Raw genomic sequence first — 12119 nt, 5'->3', positions numbered from 1 at the left:
ACAATGAGGCTATGCCTTTCCACACTTAAGACTACAGTATGTTATGCTTTGTTTCTTCACTTTAAATGCCTACAGCGGTGCTAAAATTAAGGCACCATGTTCCTCATGAAAGACAGATGCCAGAGATTGTAAAGAATTCATCTGTATTCTGCATTTGGCCTCTACTTAATATAATGACTACATAAAGAATATAGACGGAGTGGAACAGAGCTTTCCTACCTCTTTGCCTATATACTTGGGCATTGGAGTTAAAATTATCTCTGGGGATGTGTTAAGCAGTAGATTCACTTTTCCTCCTCATACAGTTTTGCAGACCGCTAGCCTTTTCCTGGTGATTGCCAACAAATCTTAGTTTGTAGTTCACAAACCATCTCAGTGTTTTGTGTAAAAATATTTATACTTTGATAGTCTTCATCAAAATCACATACCTGGAGTACTGCTCTTTATTTGTCATCTCTGCAAAATCACATTTTGTTCTTGTTCACTTGAAAAGATGTACTATTGCCTCTTGATTCCATGCCAAAAATTACACCATTATCTTAGGGCATTGTGTGCCAGAACGTGTCACGAATCATTGCTGAGCTGCGTGAGGTAAAGGAGAGGTGAGTGGTACAGCATGTCCTTCCTGGTTGCTACCGGTTTTTGTCCCTCCAGTTAGCACTGCTGTCATATGAGCTATTTAACATGGTTGCTGTCTGCTAACAGTTTGGTTATATTACTAGATGTGATCACAGCTTGTTTTAGTTCACGTTTGCATATTCACTGGAACTGCATTTCCTTTTAATGGCAGTATGCCAGACATCATAATGATGTAACTGGCTAGAAACTTATGACAGTACATGAAAGGAGAAATGGAACTCACCTACAGACAGAGGCAAAAATAGTTGGTAGAGCTACAAGAGGGGGTTGGTGGGTTAAGTCATGCTTCAGAAATAAAACTGCCTTGGCAGTTTAGATAGATTCTGTTTAGCTTAATAAAGAGACATGTATGATTTTTTACCCAAATCCCATCAGCTGTTAATGACAAGGTGGTAGCAAATGCTTTTTTTTTACATTTGAAAGTTCTCCAAGATTGCTTTCTCAGTTATGAACAGGAGGTGGAGGGGAGGTAGAGAGTAGTCTAGACAAAAATGCTCAGTAAAGTCTGGAACATGCATTAGAGGTGACTTAAAAAATGTCTATAGTTAATAAGTATGTGGTGGAAGTATTAATTGATTATTTGCTATAAATAAAAAAGGGTGCTGACTGGACATATCTTCCTTGACTTCAAAATAACATCAGGCTACATTTCAGCTATGCATCTTTCTTTTCCACTTACAACAGCAGCATTGAGCTAATTAGATAACTAGCACTTTGACTTATGTGGGGTAGTAAAAGATTTTTGTTTAATTATAATTTCACACATTTTCCTAAGAAGAGAAATTTGTGCTTTGAAAGCCTATTTTTACTTAGGTTTTCAAAATGCTGCTGTGTTATTCATATTGTGTGTAGCCTTCTTTCGTTTCAGTACAGCCATTTCTTCTTTGTTATTAGGTTCTAGAAAGTTTTAAGATCATGGATTACAGTCTGCTACTTGGAATCCACATACTGAACAGCAACATGAAGGAAAAAGAGGGAGAGTGTTCCCAGAGTGCATCGGACACGAAACGTCCTGGAGGGCAGAAAGTTCTCTATTCTACAGCCATGGAGTCCATACAGGGACCTGGGAAGTCAGGGGACTCCGTCACTGCAAAGACAACAAACACGTAAGTGCCATAACCTGCTCTTAAGGTTACTGTTAAAACTGGCACATTCTGTTTCTTCACTCTCTGCCACTTGGTATTAAGAGGCAAAACATTTAAGAGTACACTGCATTTCAGGAATCATAGAATCATAGAATGGTTTAGGTTGGAAAGGACCTAGAAGATCATTGAGTTCCAACACCCCTGCCATAGACAGGGACATTACACATAGACAGTGACTTTCTTTTTTTTTTTTTTTTTTCCAAAGCTGGTGCATCCAAGTTTACTACAGAGCACAAAATTAAAATGTTGATTAATAGATTGATCATCTTTAAATACATGGTAGCAAATTTGGTTAGTTCAGAGTGACTTATGTATGCACAAGTGCATTCATTTATAAAGGAGATGTTATGAGACAGCTATTACAAGAGTCCCAGGTATAATCTAATTTTAACTGGAAGCAGCCTGATAAGCCACAAGCAAAAACTATTTATTAATATTGAAATGGATATTTCTACAGTGGTTATTTTCATCTCAAAATAATATACTGAATATGTAGAACTGTATCATCAGTGACTGAAGCATAGTCATACCCATGTACGATATTTCCTGAGATTAAGAAGTGCTGCTTTCCTCTTATTTTTCTGTCTACCAAAAACTGCAGTAGACATTTAAGTATATAGACAATAGTTATTCTGTTTTCTTTGAGATACGTTCAGTGTTAGTGAGAACATTATTAACCATTATTAACCATTCTTAACCATTATTAACCATTCTCATTTTATATAATCAGCCCTTCTTTATAAAGAGGGTTTCATTTCAAGTTAAGGATTTACTCTTCTTCTGATTCTCAAGGGAGCTGTCTAGATAAATATAACTGATGATATAGGAACATGTGCTTAAACCTACAGCAAACAAATGGGAGAATGATGATATTTAGCATTTAGAGAGGGTTTCCAGATGTTCAGAGCTCTAGAATATAAATTAAGAGATTAATTTCACTCAGTTTTTACAGCATTACACACTTTGATAGAGAAGATGGTGTATGTATGGTGGCAGAGGTGTTGCACTGGCAGTTTTGGGGGGTGTTCAGATTTGTTTTTTAACTAAAAGCCAAAACTCATATAGGCCTTCCAAGAAAGTCCCTGTGGTTCTTATGTGTGGAAACCCACCCTGGGCTCGCACATCACTTGAGCTAATGTAGTGCTGCCTGGATCCTGAGCAGTGTGGTACCATTGCTGAAAGCCTGCTGAGTCCTTCCGTGGCCCCTTGCACTATCTCCTCACTTTTACTGACATAACTGGTAGTGTGGCAGACCTCACTGAAATGGACGAAAATAATCCTAGGTCTTACAAAAAGGATCCCTAGGTCAGTCTTTTGCTGACCATTATAAGGCCATACAAGCATGAAGATGAGAATGGATACCCAGTTGCAATAACTGCTGCTTGTACTGGATTGAATTTACAGTCATAGCTTCCAGGGAAAGCTGGCAGAACATAGTTTTGTAAACCACTTTACACTTGTGAATGTCTGACTGGTTAATTGAGCTGGAGTTTACAGTGACAGGGTTTTACAGTAATTTAAACGCCACTTGTTCTTTGTGCCTAGACTAATCAAACATACCCCACGCACACAACCCTTCCCCCCCCCCCCAAAAAAAAAAAAAAAAAAAGGCAGGGAATATACTCTCAACTATGTCTTTGGTAGTTGTTTCAGGTGTCTGTTACTTGTTTCTCAAACCATTAAAAAAGATTCGGAGGCATTGCATGCGTTGCATCTTCAATCTCTTTTTCTTCTGGTTTTGTAGTGGGTCCATCAATGTTAACAGAAGGTGATAGACTGAAAATTGGATTTCGGTTTCTGGTTCTAAAAAGAATGGACCCTTTTTTCTAGGTGGTGGAGGAGGAAGAGAGGATCTTAGGATGACCACCTTGTTCTTTAAGGTCATGACTGAGTAAATAGTCTGAACTAAGTGGACATCCAGGCAGCCAGGCTTCTCAGCTTAATACTGTTACTTCTTCTGTCGCTAACTGTCTGTAAAGAAATTTAGGAAAAGCACATGTGTAATTTTTAATGAAAAGTATACAAAACAACCTTTTCAGACTTGGAGTAATATGCAGGCTGTCTAGAGTTTTGTTACATGTGATCAATAAAGTGACAAAATTCTCCTTTACCTAGGCAAAATTATTTTCCTTAGTAATAAACTGTTGCGTACTTTTTTCCAATTTTCATATCATCTAAATATTTCCAATTCTGTCTAAAAGTTATCCTAAAATACTTTGGTTTTAATGCATATTTACCACTGGATACCAGATACTTCAGGTTTGCTGTTTAAAATCAGTTGTATGCTAAGTGACCCACATTTGACTGACTTTGCACTATGGCATCTAGCTTTACTGTGTGCATTTCTTTGGGTTTGGAGTGGGTATAGTTCACCAGCTAAATAATGATCAGAGATGACTTAAAAGATAATCTAAGTACATTTTTGTTGTTTCTCTCAGAATGGGAGGTATTCCAGCCAAAAGCCATAAAGGAGAAAAGCTACTTCTATTTATGGGTATTATTGACATTCTCCAATCTTACAGGTAAGTTAATTTCAAGTTTTTATTGAATAAACTATTCTGAAATTACTTACAAATGTGAAATTCTATAAAGGCATTCTTATTTTGTTTTTATATGCTTAGGTTAATGAAGAAGCTGGAACATTCTTGGAAAGCTCTTGTTTATGATGGAGTAAGTAGATTTTACTATTTTTTTAACTGCTGATACTTTAGCTAATGGAATTTTGATTTATGTTGACCAGGAAGGACCTAGCTCCAGTATATTTGTGTTCTATCATCACCAGGTGGTTTGGGCTGTTGCTGAAATCGTTTAGGTCCATTTCCAATACATGCTCTGATTCTATTTGCTGATCTTTCAAAAAGCAACTAAAATGATTGGCTTGTCCTTATAACTTACACCAGACAACGGCCACCTAGGACATTGACGAATCTGTAACTGAAAAATGTACATAATGTTAAAAATAAGCATTTCAAATGCTAGGAATATTTTACATGAATATGGCCGTATAATTCATGGCTCATAATTTCATAAATGAAATACTTAAAGTTCTTGAAGAATTAACCTTTAAGAAGGAAAAACTTGTTAGTGTTCACTTGTTTTGAGTACACCTGAAATGTATGATACATTTTACCTGAGATGTCCAGCTTCTTTCTTGACAATTTACATGTGATTTATTTATGGAAAATGTGACTGAGACCTTTTTCAATCTTGTAGGACACTGTTTCAGTTCACCGACCAAGTTTTTATGCAGACAGATTTTTAAAGTTTATGAGTACAAGAGTTTTCAAGAAAGTTCATGGTAAGAAAGTTGTCACTTTTACTCTTTTAGATATTTTTATAATCATTACTTTATAACACTTCTGTCTTGGCAATAAAAGCATCCTTTTTTCAACTTCATGTAGCACTTACATTGCCAGAAGTTGAGTTTCTTCACTGGAGCTAGTGAGATTGTGCTCTAATAGTAAATTACAGAGGTATATTTGCTATGTATTTTTTGTCACATCAGGGGCATCTGAAGGTAAAACAGGTTCCCTTATATTAGCATTGATATAAAGATAAATTTGATGCTCTAATGATGTGTCCAGTCCTGTATCTGTTATTCACAGGAATACCCTCATTGACTTTAATTTATTCCATTTGCAAAAGTAAAGATTGTTTATCTACCACCTCTAGCATGTTTGAAACGATAGGCATTCTTCCCTTTGATATGGATTTCTTCTGTTCTTACCAAGGAAAACAATCAGAAGTTGGATATTAATAAGGTCTTTTGTCTCTGTCACTATCACCTGTTTCTAGTTTTCCCTCCATTCCTCCTTCCTTAATCTTTTAGTTCGTTCTCAAGGGTAACATACTTATCACTATTAGCAACTTCCAGCGTGTGGTGTGTTGACCTTGACTGGATGCCAGGTGCACATCAAAGCCGTTCTATCACTCCCCTCCTCAACTGGACAGGGGGAGAAAAATATAACAAAAGGCTCATGGGTCAAGACAAGGAGAGAGAGTTCACTCAGCAATTACCAATCATGGGCAAAACAGACTTGAGTTGGAGAAAATTAATTTGATTTATTATGAAGCAAATCAGAGTAGATAACAAGAAATTAAACCAAACTTTGAAACACCTTCCCCCCACCTGTCCCTTCTTCCTGGGCTCAACTTCATTCCTGAATTCTCTATCTCCTCCCCCTAAGCAGTGCAGGGGGAGAGTAGGGGTTGTAGTCAGTTTACCACGTATTGTCTCTGCTGCTCCTTCTTCCTGACTCTCTTCCCCTGCTCCACCTTGGGGTCCCTCCCACGGGAGACAGTCTTCTATGAACTTCTCCAATGTGGGTCCTTCCCACATGCTGCAGTTCTTCATTAACTTCTCCAGCGTGATTCCTTCCCACGGGGTGCAGTCCTTTAGGAACAGACTGCTCCAATGTGGGTCCCCCACCGAGTCACAAGTCCTTCCAGCAGCCCTGCTCAGCGTGGGTTCCTCTGTCTACAGGGTGGCAAGTCCTGCCAGGAGCCTGCTCCAGCACGGCGTTCCCACAGGGTCACAGCCTCCTTTGGGCATCCACCTGCTCCAGCATGTGGTCCTGCATGGGATGCAGGTGGATATCTACTCCATTGTTAACCTCAATGGGCTGCAGAGGGCCAGCCTGCCTCACCATGGTCTTCACCGTGGGCTGCAGGGGAATCTCTGCCCTGGAGCCCCTCCTCCCCCTCCTTCACTGACCTTGTTGCCTGCTGAGTTGTGTCTCTTGCATATTCTCACTCCTTTCTTCTGACTGCTGCTGGTGTTGTGCAGTCACAGAAGCCACCCCTTTAGCCCTCCTGCTACCAAAACCTTGCCACGGAAACCAAATACACCAGGGAAAGAAAAAATGCCGAGATAAACCCACCATCACTACAGAGGGACATTGATACCAAGAGTTGTCCAAAGGTTAAAGTATAAAGGTTAAAGTATAAGTCTTGCAGCAACAATTTAACTATTGATTGTCACTCGTTTCAAATTAAATTAATTGATTTCTATAATTTAAAGTAGACCCTGAAACTGTACATCCTTTTAAGGCATTGGGTATGGAGGGTAAATTGATCCTACCTAGGTGAGTTCTTCCTGTATGTTGTGGTTTCACCCCAGTGGGCAGCTGAGCCCCGCACAGACGATCACTTATTCCCCCTATGGTGGAATGGGGGAGAGAATCAGAAGGGTAAAAGTGAGAAAACTCTTGGGTTGAGATAAAGACAGTTTAATAGGGAAAGCAAAAGTTGCATGTGCAAGCAAAGCAAAGTAAGGAATTCATCCACTACCCATCAGCAGGCAGATGTTTAGCTATCTCCAGGAAAGCAGGGATTCATCATGCATAATGGTTATTTGGGAAGACAAATGCCCTTGCTCCTGTTTATCCCATCTTTTATCGCTCAGCACGATGTCATATGGTATGGAATATCCCTCTGGCCACTTGGGGTCAGCTGTCACAGCTGTGCCCCCTCCCAACTTCTTGTGCATCCCCAGCCTCCTTGCTGGCAGGGCAGCATTGAGAAGGCCTTGATGCTGTATAAGCACTGCTCAGCAGTAACTAAAACCTTGGTGTGCTGTCAACACTGTTTTTGTCACATATCCAAGACATAGCACCATAGAGGTACTACGAAGAAAATTAACTGTATCCCAGCCAAAACTAGTGCACTGTACCTTCCAAAGAGTCCAAACGCTGCAGTAACTACCATGTAGGCATATGAAGATAGATTTCAGCAAAAATATTGGTGAAATAGCTACCACATTTTGTTTGTTGATTCCAAACTGAAAGGAACAAATTAATGTTGATTAGTCCCATGGAGCGAGCAGTATAGATATTTTACCATAATCTTGATACAGCTAGGAAGCAAAACAACAGAATTTGCAAGTATTTAGGAACAGATTTATTTACAGACTTGCTCCATTTAGCCTGACTAGGAAAATTAACAGGGGGAATTAGCTATCATTCATATCAAGAATACACATCTTGAACATAAGTTCATATGTTCATATCTCCCTTGAATTATAGTTCTCCAGATGTGATAAGTATCTTCTCATTGCAGAGTTGTGCAACCGAAAAAAAAAAAAAAGGAAAGTTTAGAGATCTTAGAGGCTTCTTCCATTAAAGATTCAGATAAGGTTTTATTTTCACCAAAATTTGTATCACTGAAAGTCAATATTTTTCAGCCTGTACTGGGCTTTGTTATTCTACTTTTGTCTAAAGATAGTAAGACCAGTATCCAACTCTTTCTGGACAGAATCAAGTTATTTTGAGTGAGCTTGTGAAATTCTGATCCTGTTCATGAAAACCAAAGTTAGAGACGTGGCAGATTAGAACAACATATGTTATTAGGTCTAAAAGAGCAAGAAGGAAGAGGGAAAACTGACAACTAAAAGCATCAAGACATCAGAAGTGTAGGTAGCAAGTCCTTTGTGAAATTACTAATAAAGAAGAAAGACAATAGGATAGACTGATGGAAGGAGAAAGCTGAGTAGCTGACCTAAAAAAAATAAGGAATGACATATTTTAAGTAGTGCGAAGGAGTCTTTAGAAGAAAAGGAGAGAATTTGAATTAACCCTAATTAGTGATTCCCTGTATGCCTGATATGTTGTGACAGCTATTCAGGAAAATAAGACTTTTGGAGAGTCTTATCAATATTAATGAATTGATGGATAATTCCTCTATGAGTTGGTCAGGCTACTGAATGGAAATTCAGTCTGAAGCGTCACAAGTACAGAGAAGGACGGTGACTACCACTGAGATGTGTTCAGTGCGTGTGCAGTGAGGAAGGCTGTAGGGAAGACCTGATAAATATACCAGCAGGGCATAGATAAGTGCTTGGGGTTTACTGTAGCCCAGGCTGCTCTTTGGGGAAAAGCTGTTCTGGTTATCTGAGCGATGGGGGTTTTTTACAGCAATTATGGCTAGTGGTATAAAACCTTATTATAAGACATACAGATCAACTGGTTTAAATAGTATGCATCCATACTAACTTACTACTCTACTGCCAAAGTATTTTTTAAATCTATGGAGGTGCTGAAATTCAGCTTTTTTTCCCATAAGAGAAGGGGTATTTATGCTTAGCCTTTAGGAAAGTGTTTTGTGAGTTTCATGATTTTTTATAAAGCAGAGTTCTTGACAAATAAATATACATTGATTGGCTAGAACTATGTAGTTTATAGAGGAGCTTATACTTTAAAATGGATCCTCGTTAGCAGTTTGATAATCCTACTTGTGGAACTGTATTTAGTTTGGAGCTGAATGTCAAAATGTGGAATGGACACTTGGCTCTAATATTACAGAAGAAGTATTGAGCATATGGCATTGTATCAAAGTGAGAGAAGGTGTTTTGTAAATACGCTTTTGACCAGTGTTACACTGGTTATCATTGCCATTAGTTATCTGCAGTGAGAAACAAGTCTACGTGGACAGAGGTAGAATAAAATAAAAATGAAGGATAAAACTAAATGAGATTTACGTGAAACAAGAATGACTACAAATACTAGCACAAATTAACAACTTAAGTTGTTAAGCATTAAATTCTTCAGAAAAGGATGGTTAATATAAAAATAAAAGAATCTGACATATTATGAAAAGAATATGAAGCAAAATTCAGCTGAAAGGAGGAAGGAGCCTCCTGACACTCAGATCTCTTAAACCCTAGAACAACTTTGCCAGAGAACTGGTGGGAGCTCTGTTGTCTGATACAGTACCCAAACTCCTCTGCACTGCACTGTAAGGAGTAGTCAACTTGATACTTCTGTGTGTTGGACAAAATAGATGTCTCATGCAGCCATATATGTTTCCTGAACGTGTGAGTCTTCTTTCAGTTTTTTCTTATTCTGGCTGCTAGATTTACGTCAGCAGAAGACACATCCCATTCTGTGTTTGAAAACTACAATGTACAATTAAGGACATCATGCCTCATTTTCTCTCTAAACTTAATTTGCCTGTCTCATTTTTGCAGGCTATTAACCTGTCTTAATATCCCACTCTTATTGATCCACTCTGCATACAAGGCTATTAATCTACTTTTATGTGGATTAATGGTTAAAATGCATTATCATTCTTTCATAAAATAGCGTTGGGAATGTTCTGCCTTCAGGAACATTTTTGCTAAACTTTGAGTTACACATTTCAGTTTAAACTCTTGAGCCCTGTTTTGAATGTGTGTTTTTTCCACTAGTGCACAGAACAAGCCTCCATAAATAACAATAAAAACATAATAAGCAGATTCAGCCTCCGGCAGAGGCTAACTCAGCAGCTGTCTACTATGTTATTTTTTAACAATATCCTGGAGCTACGCATCTGATTCTCTTCTTCAATCTTTAGCCAAGTGGCTTTGATGCACAATATGAACTATTGCAGTACATCTGAAGTAACCTTGCAGCCAATGCATGGAGGTCAGCAGCTGGTAACTGAAAAACACTAAATGAACTGGCTGGCATCCTTCTCGAGAAGAACTACAAAATGGGGTTCGTGGTTCAGTAGTAGTGGCAATGGTCAGATCTTACAGTTTCAACCAAAATGCCATTGTAAGTAGGCAGGCCCTGGTAAGAATTATAAAGGGGAGGCTCATACCTGACTGTACAAGCCATCAACATTTTGGAAGTGTTTATTTTACCCAAAGAAGATGCTTGACACATGTTGCTGAAGTGGAAATTTTGCAGTAGCACATACACCATTATATAGAAGTAGTTCACAGCTCAAGGAAATGATCATAACCTCTGAGAATACTCCAGATGTCTTTTCAGTTTTCCTGTCTTCTGTTGTTTTCTGTATCAGTCTGTCTCTGATTACATGGGTTTATACTCCATAGGAGATTTGTAACTTAGCGATGTCAAAGGTGGTTAACTAACTTGGGGTTTTTTTGTCCTATGAGCAGTAAGAAGCACCAGAAAAAGACAAAAGCAGTTCCCTCATAGATGAAATAACAATGCCTTTGGCTCTAGTTTTAATGTAGTATTTGATAAGTGGGTTTGTGTCTGCATGTGTTCTTTGTCTGTATTCAGAAACTCTAGTTTTATAGATGGCTTGCTTTTCTATGTGCTGTTAAAGATGTGGAGGGAGATAAGATCGCATCATTTAACACTATGTTCATTTGGTAATACAGCTTTAAAGTCTTCACCATCAAAGAAACGATGCAATTCCATCACAGCCCTGAAGGCAACATCACAAGAAATAGTGAGTGCGGTTAGCCAGGAGTGGAAGGATGAAAAGCGTGTCATTCTTGCTGAAGGACAAAGCTACGCCAGCCTCGATGAAGAAGGTAATGTCTTTCAAATCAACTGCCTAAACAATGTTTTTTAAAGAATTTAGTGTAAACTCTAGAAGCCTTATAACTAGAAAGCTTCTAATCTGGCTGATCTTTCAAAACTTTAGTGTCAGGTTATTCTCATGGAGAGAGTTGTTAGTCATATTTGGCAGAGTGGACGTTCAGGAGCAAGAGGAATTCAGAATCAAGGCTATAGTATGATGTTAATCTTTTGGATTTCAGGAGATCCTAAAAAAAATTATCCAGCCCACGTAGCAGATTAAGGCCAGAGCCAGTGCTATTCTTTTCACTGACTTTTAAACAAACATGTCACATGAAGTGTTTTGAAGCTCAGTTCTTTGTTCCCAGTGTCTTTTTGAAGAGATACAGACTTTGCCCCTTTCATCTGCAACCAGGCTCAAAGGAGAACCAGCCACCTAATCCCATCTGAAAATGAGGCCCTGGTAGTGTGAGACCACTCCCAGAACTTAGAAGAATTCATCACATATTCATACCACTGTTTAATATTTGACCTTGGAGTTGCTCTGTATTCTGCTGAATATACTGGCTAGCAGCCGAAGTTCACCCTGTAATGCAAAAGAGTATAGATACGGGCACATGAATGGTACAATCTTATTAATTCAAACATATTAAGAAGCTTCAAGAAGCTGAGAGTGCTGTGTGACTCAATACGCTTGCATAAAGATTCTTGGATTCAATTTGAAATGAAGTTTGTTAATTTTCTTTATTTTTGTGTATGCAGTACTAGCTTCACGCCACCGGCCAGATCTAGTGCCGAGCACACCGTCTCTGTTTGAAGCAGCTTCCTTGGCAACCACAATTTCTTCTTCTTCTTTGAATGTCGATGAGCATTACCAACGTGATCAACCTATGCTCTATTCTAGCAGGTAAAGGCTGTACATGTGGTAGAGGATTCCCCACCATTTTGCTAAAACTCTGACAATGTGTGCAATGGAAGGGGACTCTGAAAGAAAAATCAGAAGGGGCAAGTGTCTCTGTAGCTTAGCCTTGAACCTCTCCAGTGAAGGAGGGGTGTCGTGACCCCATAGGATTTGTGATGTGTT

General features: G+C 38.7%; 1 protein-coding gene across 1 annotated transcript in view; it reads left to right on the top strand.

Moving 5' to 3' along the window:
- The window catches only part of PIP5K1B (phosphatidylinositol-4-phosphate 5-kinase, type I, beta), a 77304-nt gene that overhangs the window by 43824 nt on the left and 21361 nt on the right, over positions 1 to 12119 (top strand). The window contains exons 6-11 of the mRNA XM_009887713.1: positions 1534 to 1745; positions 4223 to 4306; positions 4406 to 4454; positions 4998 to 5082; positions 10894 to 11049; positions 11798 to 11942. Of these exons, the coding sequence (XP_009886015.1) occupies positions 1534 to 1745; positions 4223 to 4306; positions 4406 to 4454; positions 4998 to 5082; positions 10894 to 11049; positions 11798 to 11942 (731 nt within the window). The remainder of the gene's footprint in view (positions 1 to 1533; positions 1746 to 4222; positions 4307 to 4405; positions 4455 to 4997; positions 5083 to 10893; positions 11050 to 11797; positions 11943 to 12119) is intronic.

The sequence above is a fragment of the Charadrius vociferus genome, unplaced genomic scaffold (assembly GCF_000708025.1).
Source record: "Charadrius vociferus isolate BGI_N301 unplaced genomic scaffold, ASM70802v2 scaffold286, whole genome shotgun sequence".
NCBI lineage: Eukaryota > Metazoa > Chordata > Aves > Charadriiformes > Charadriidae > Charadrius > Charadrius vociferus.
This window is presented reverse-complemented; position numbering and strand designations above follow the sequence as displayed.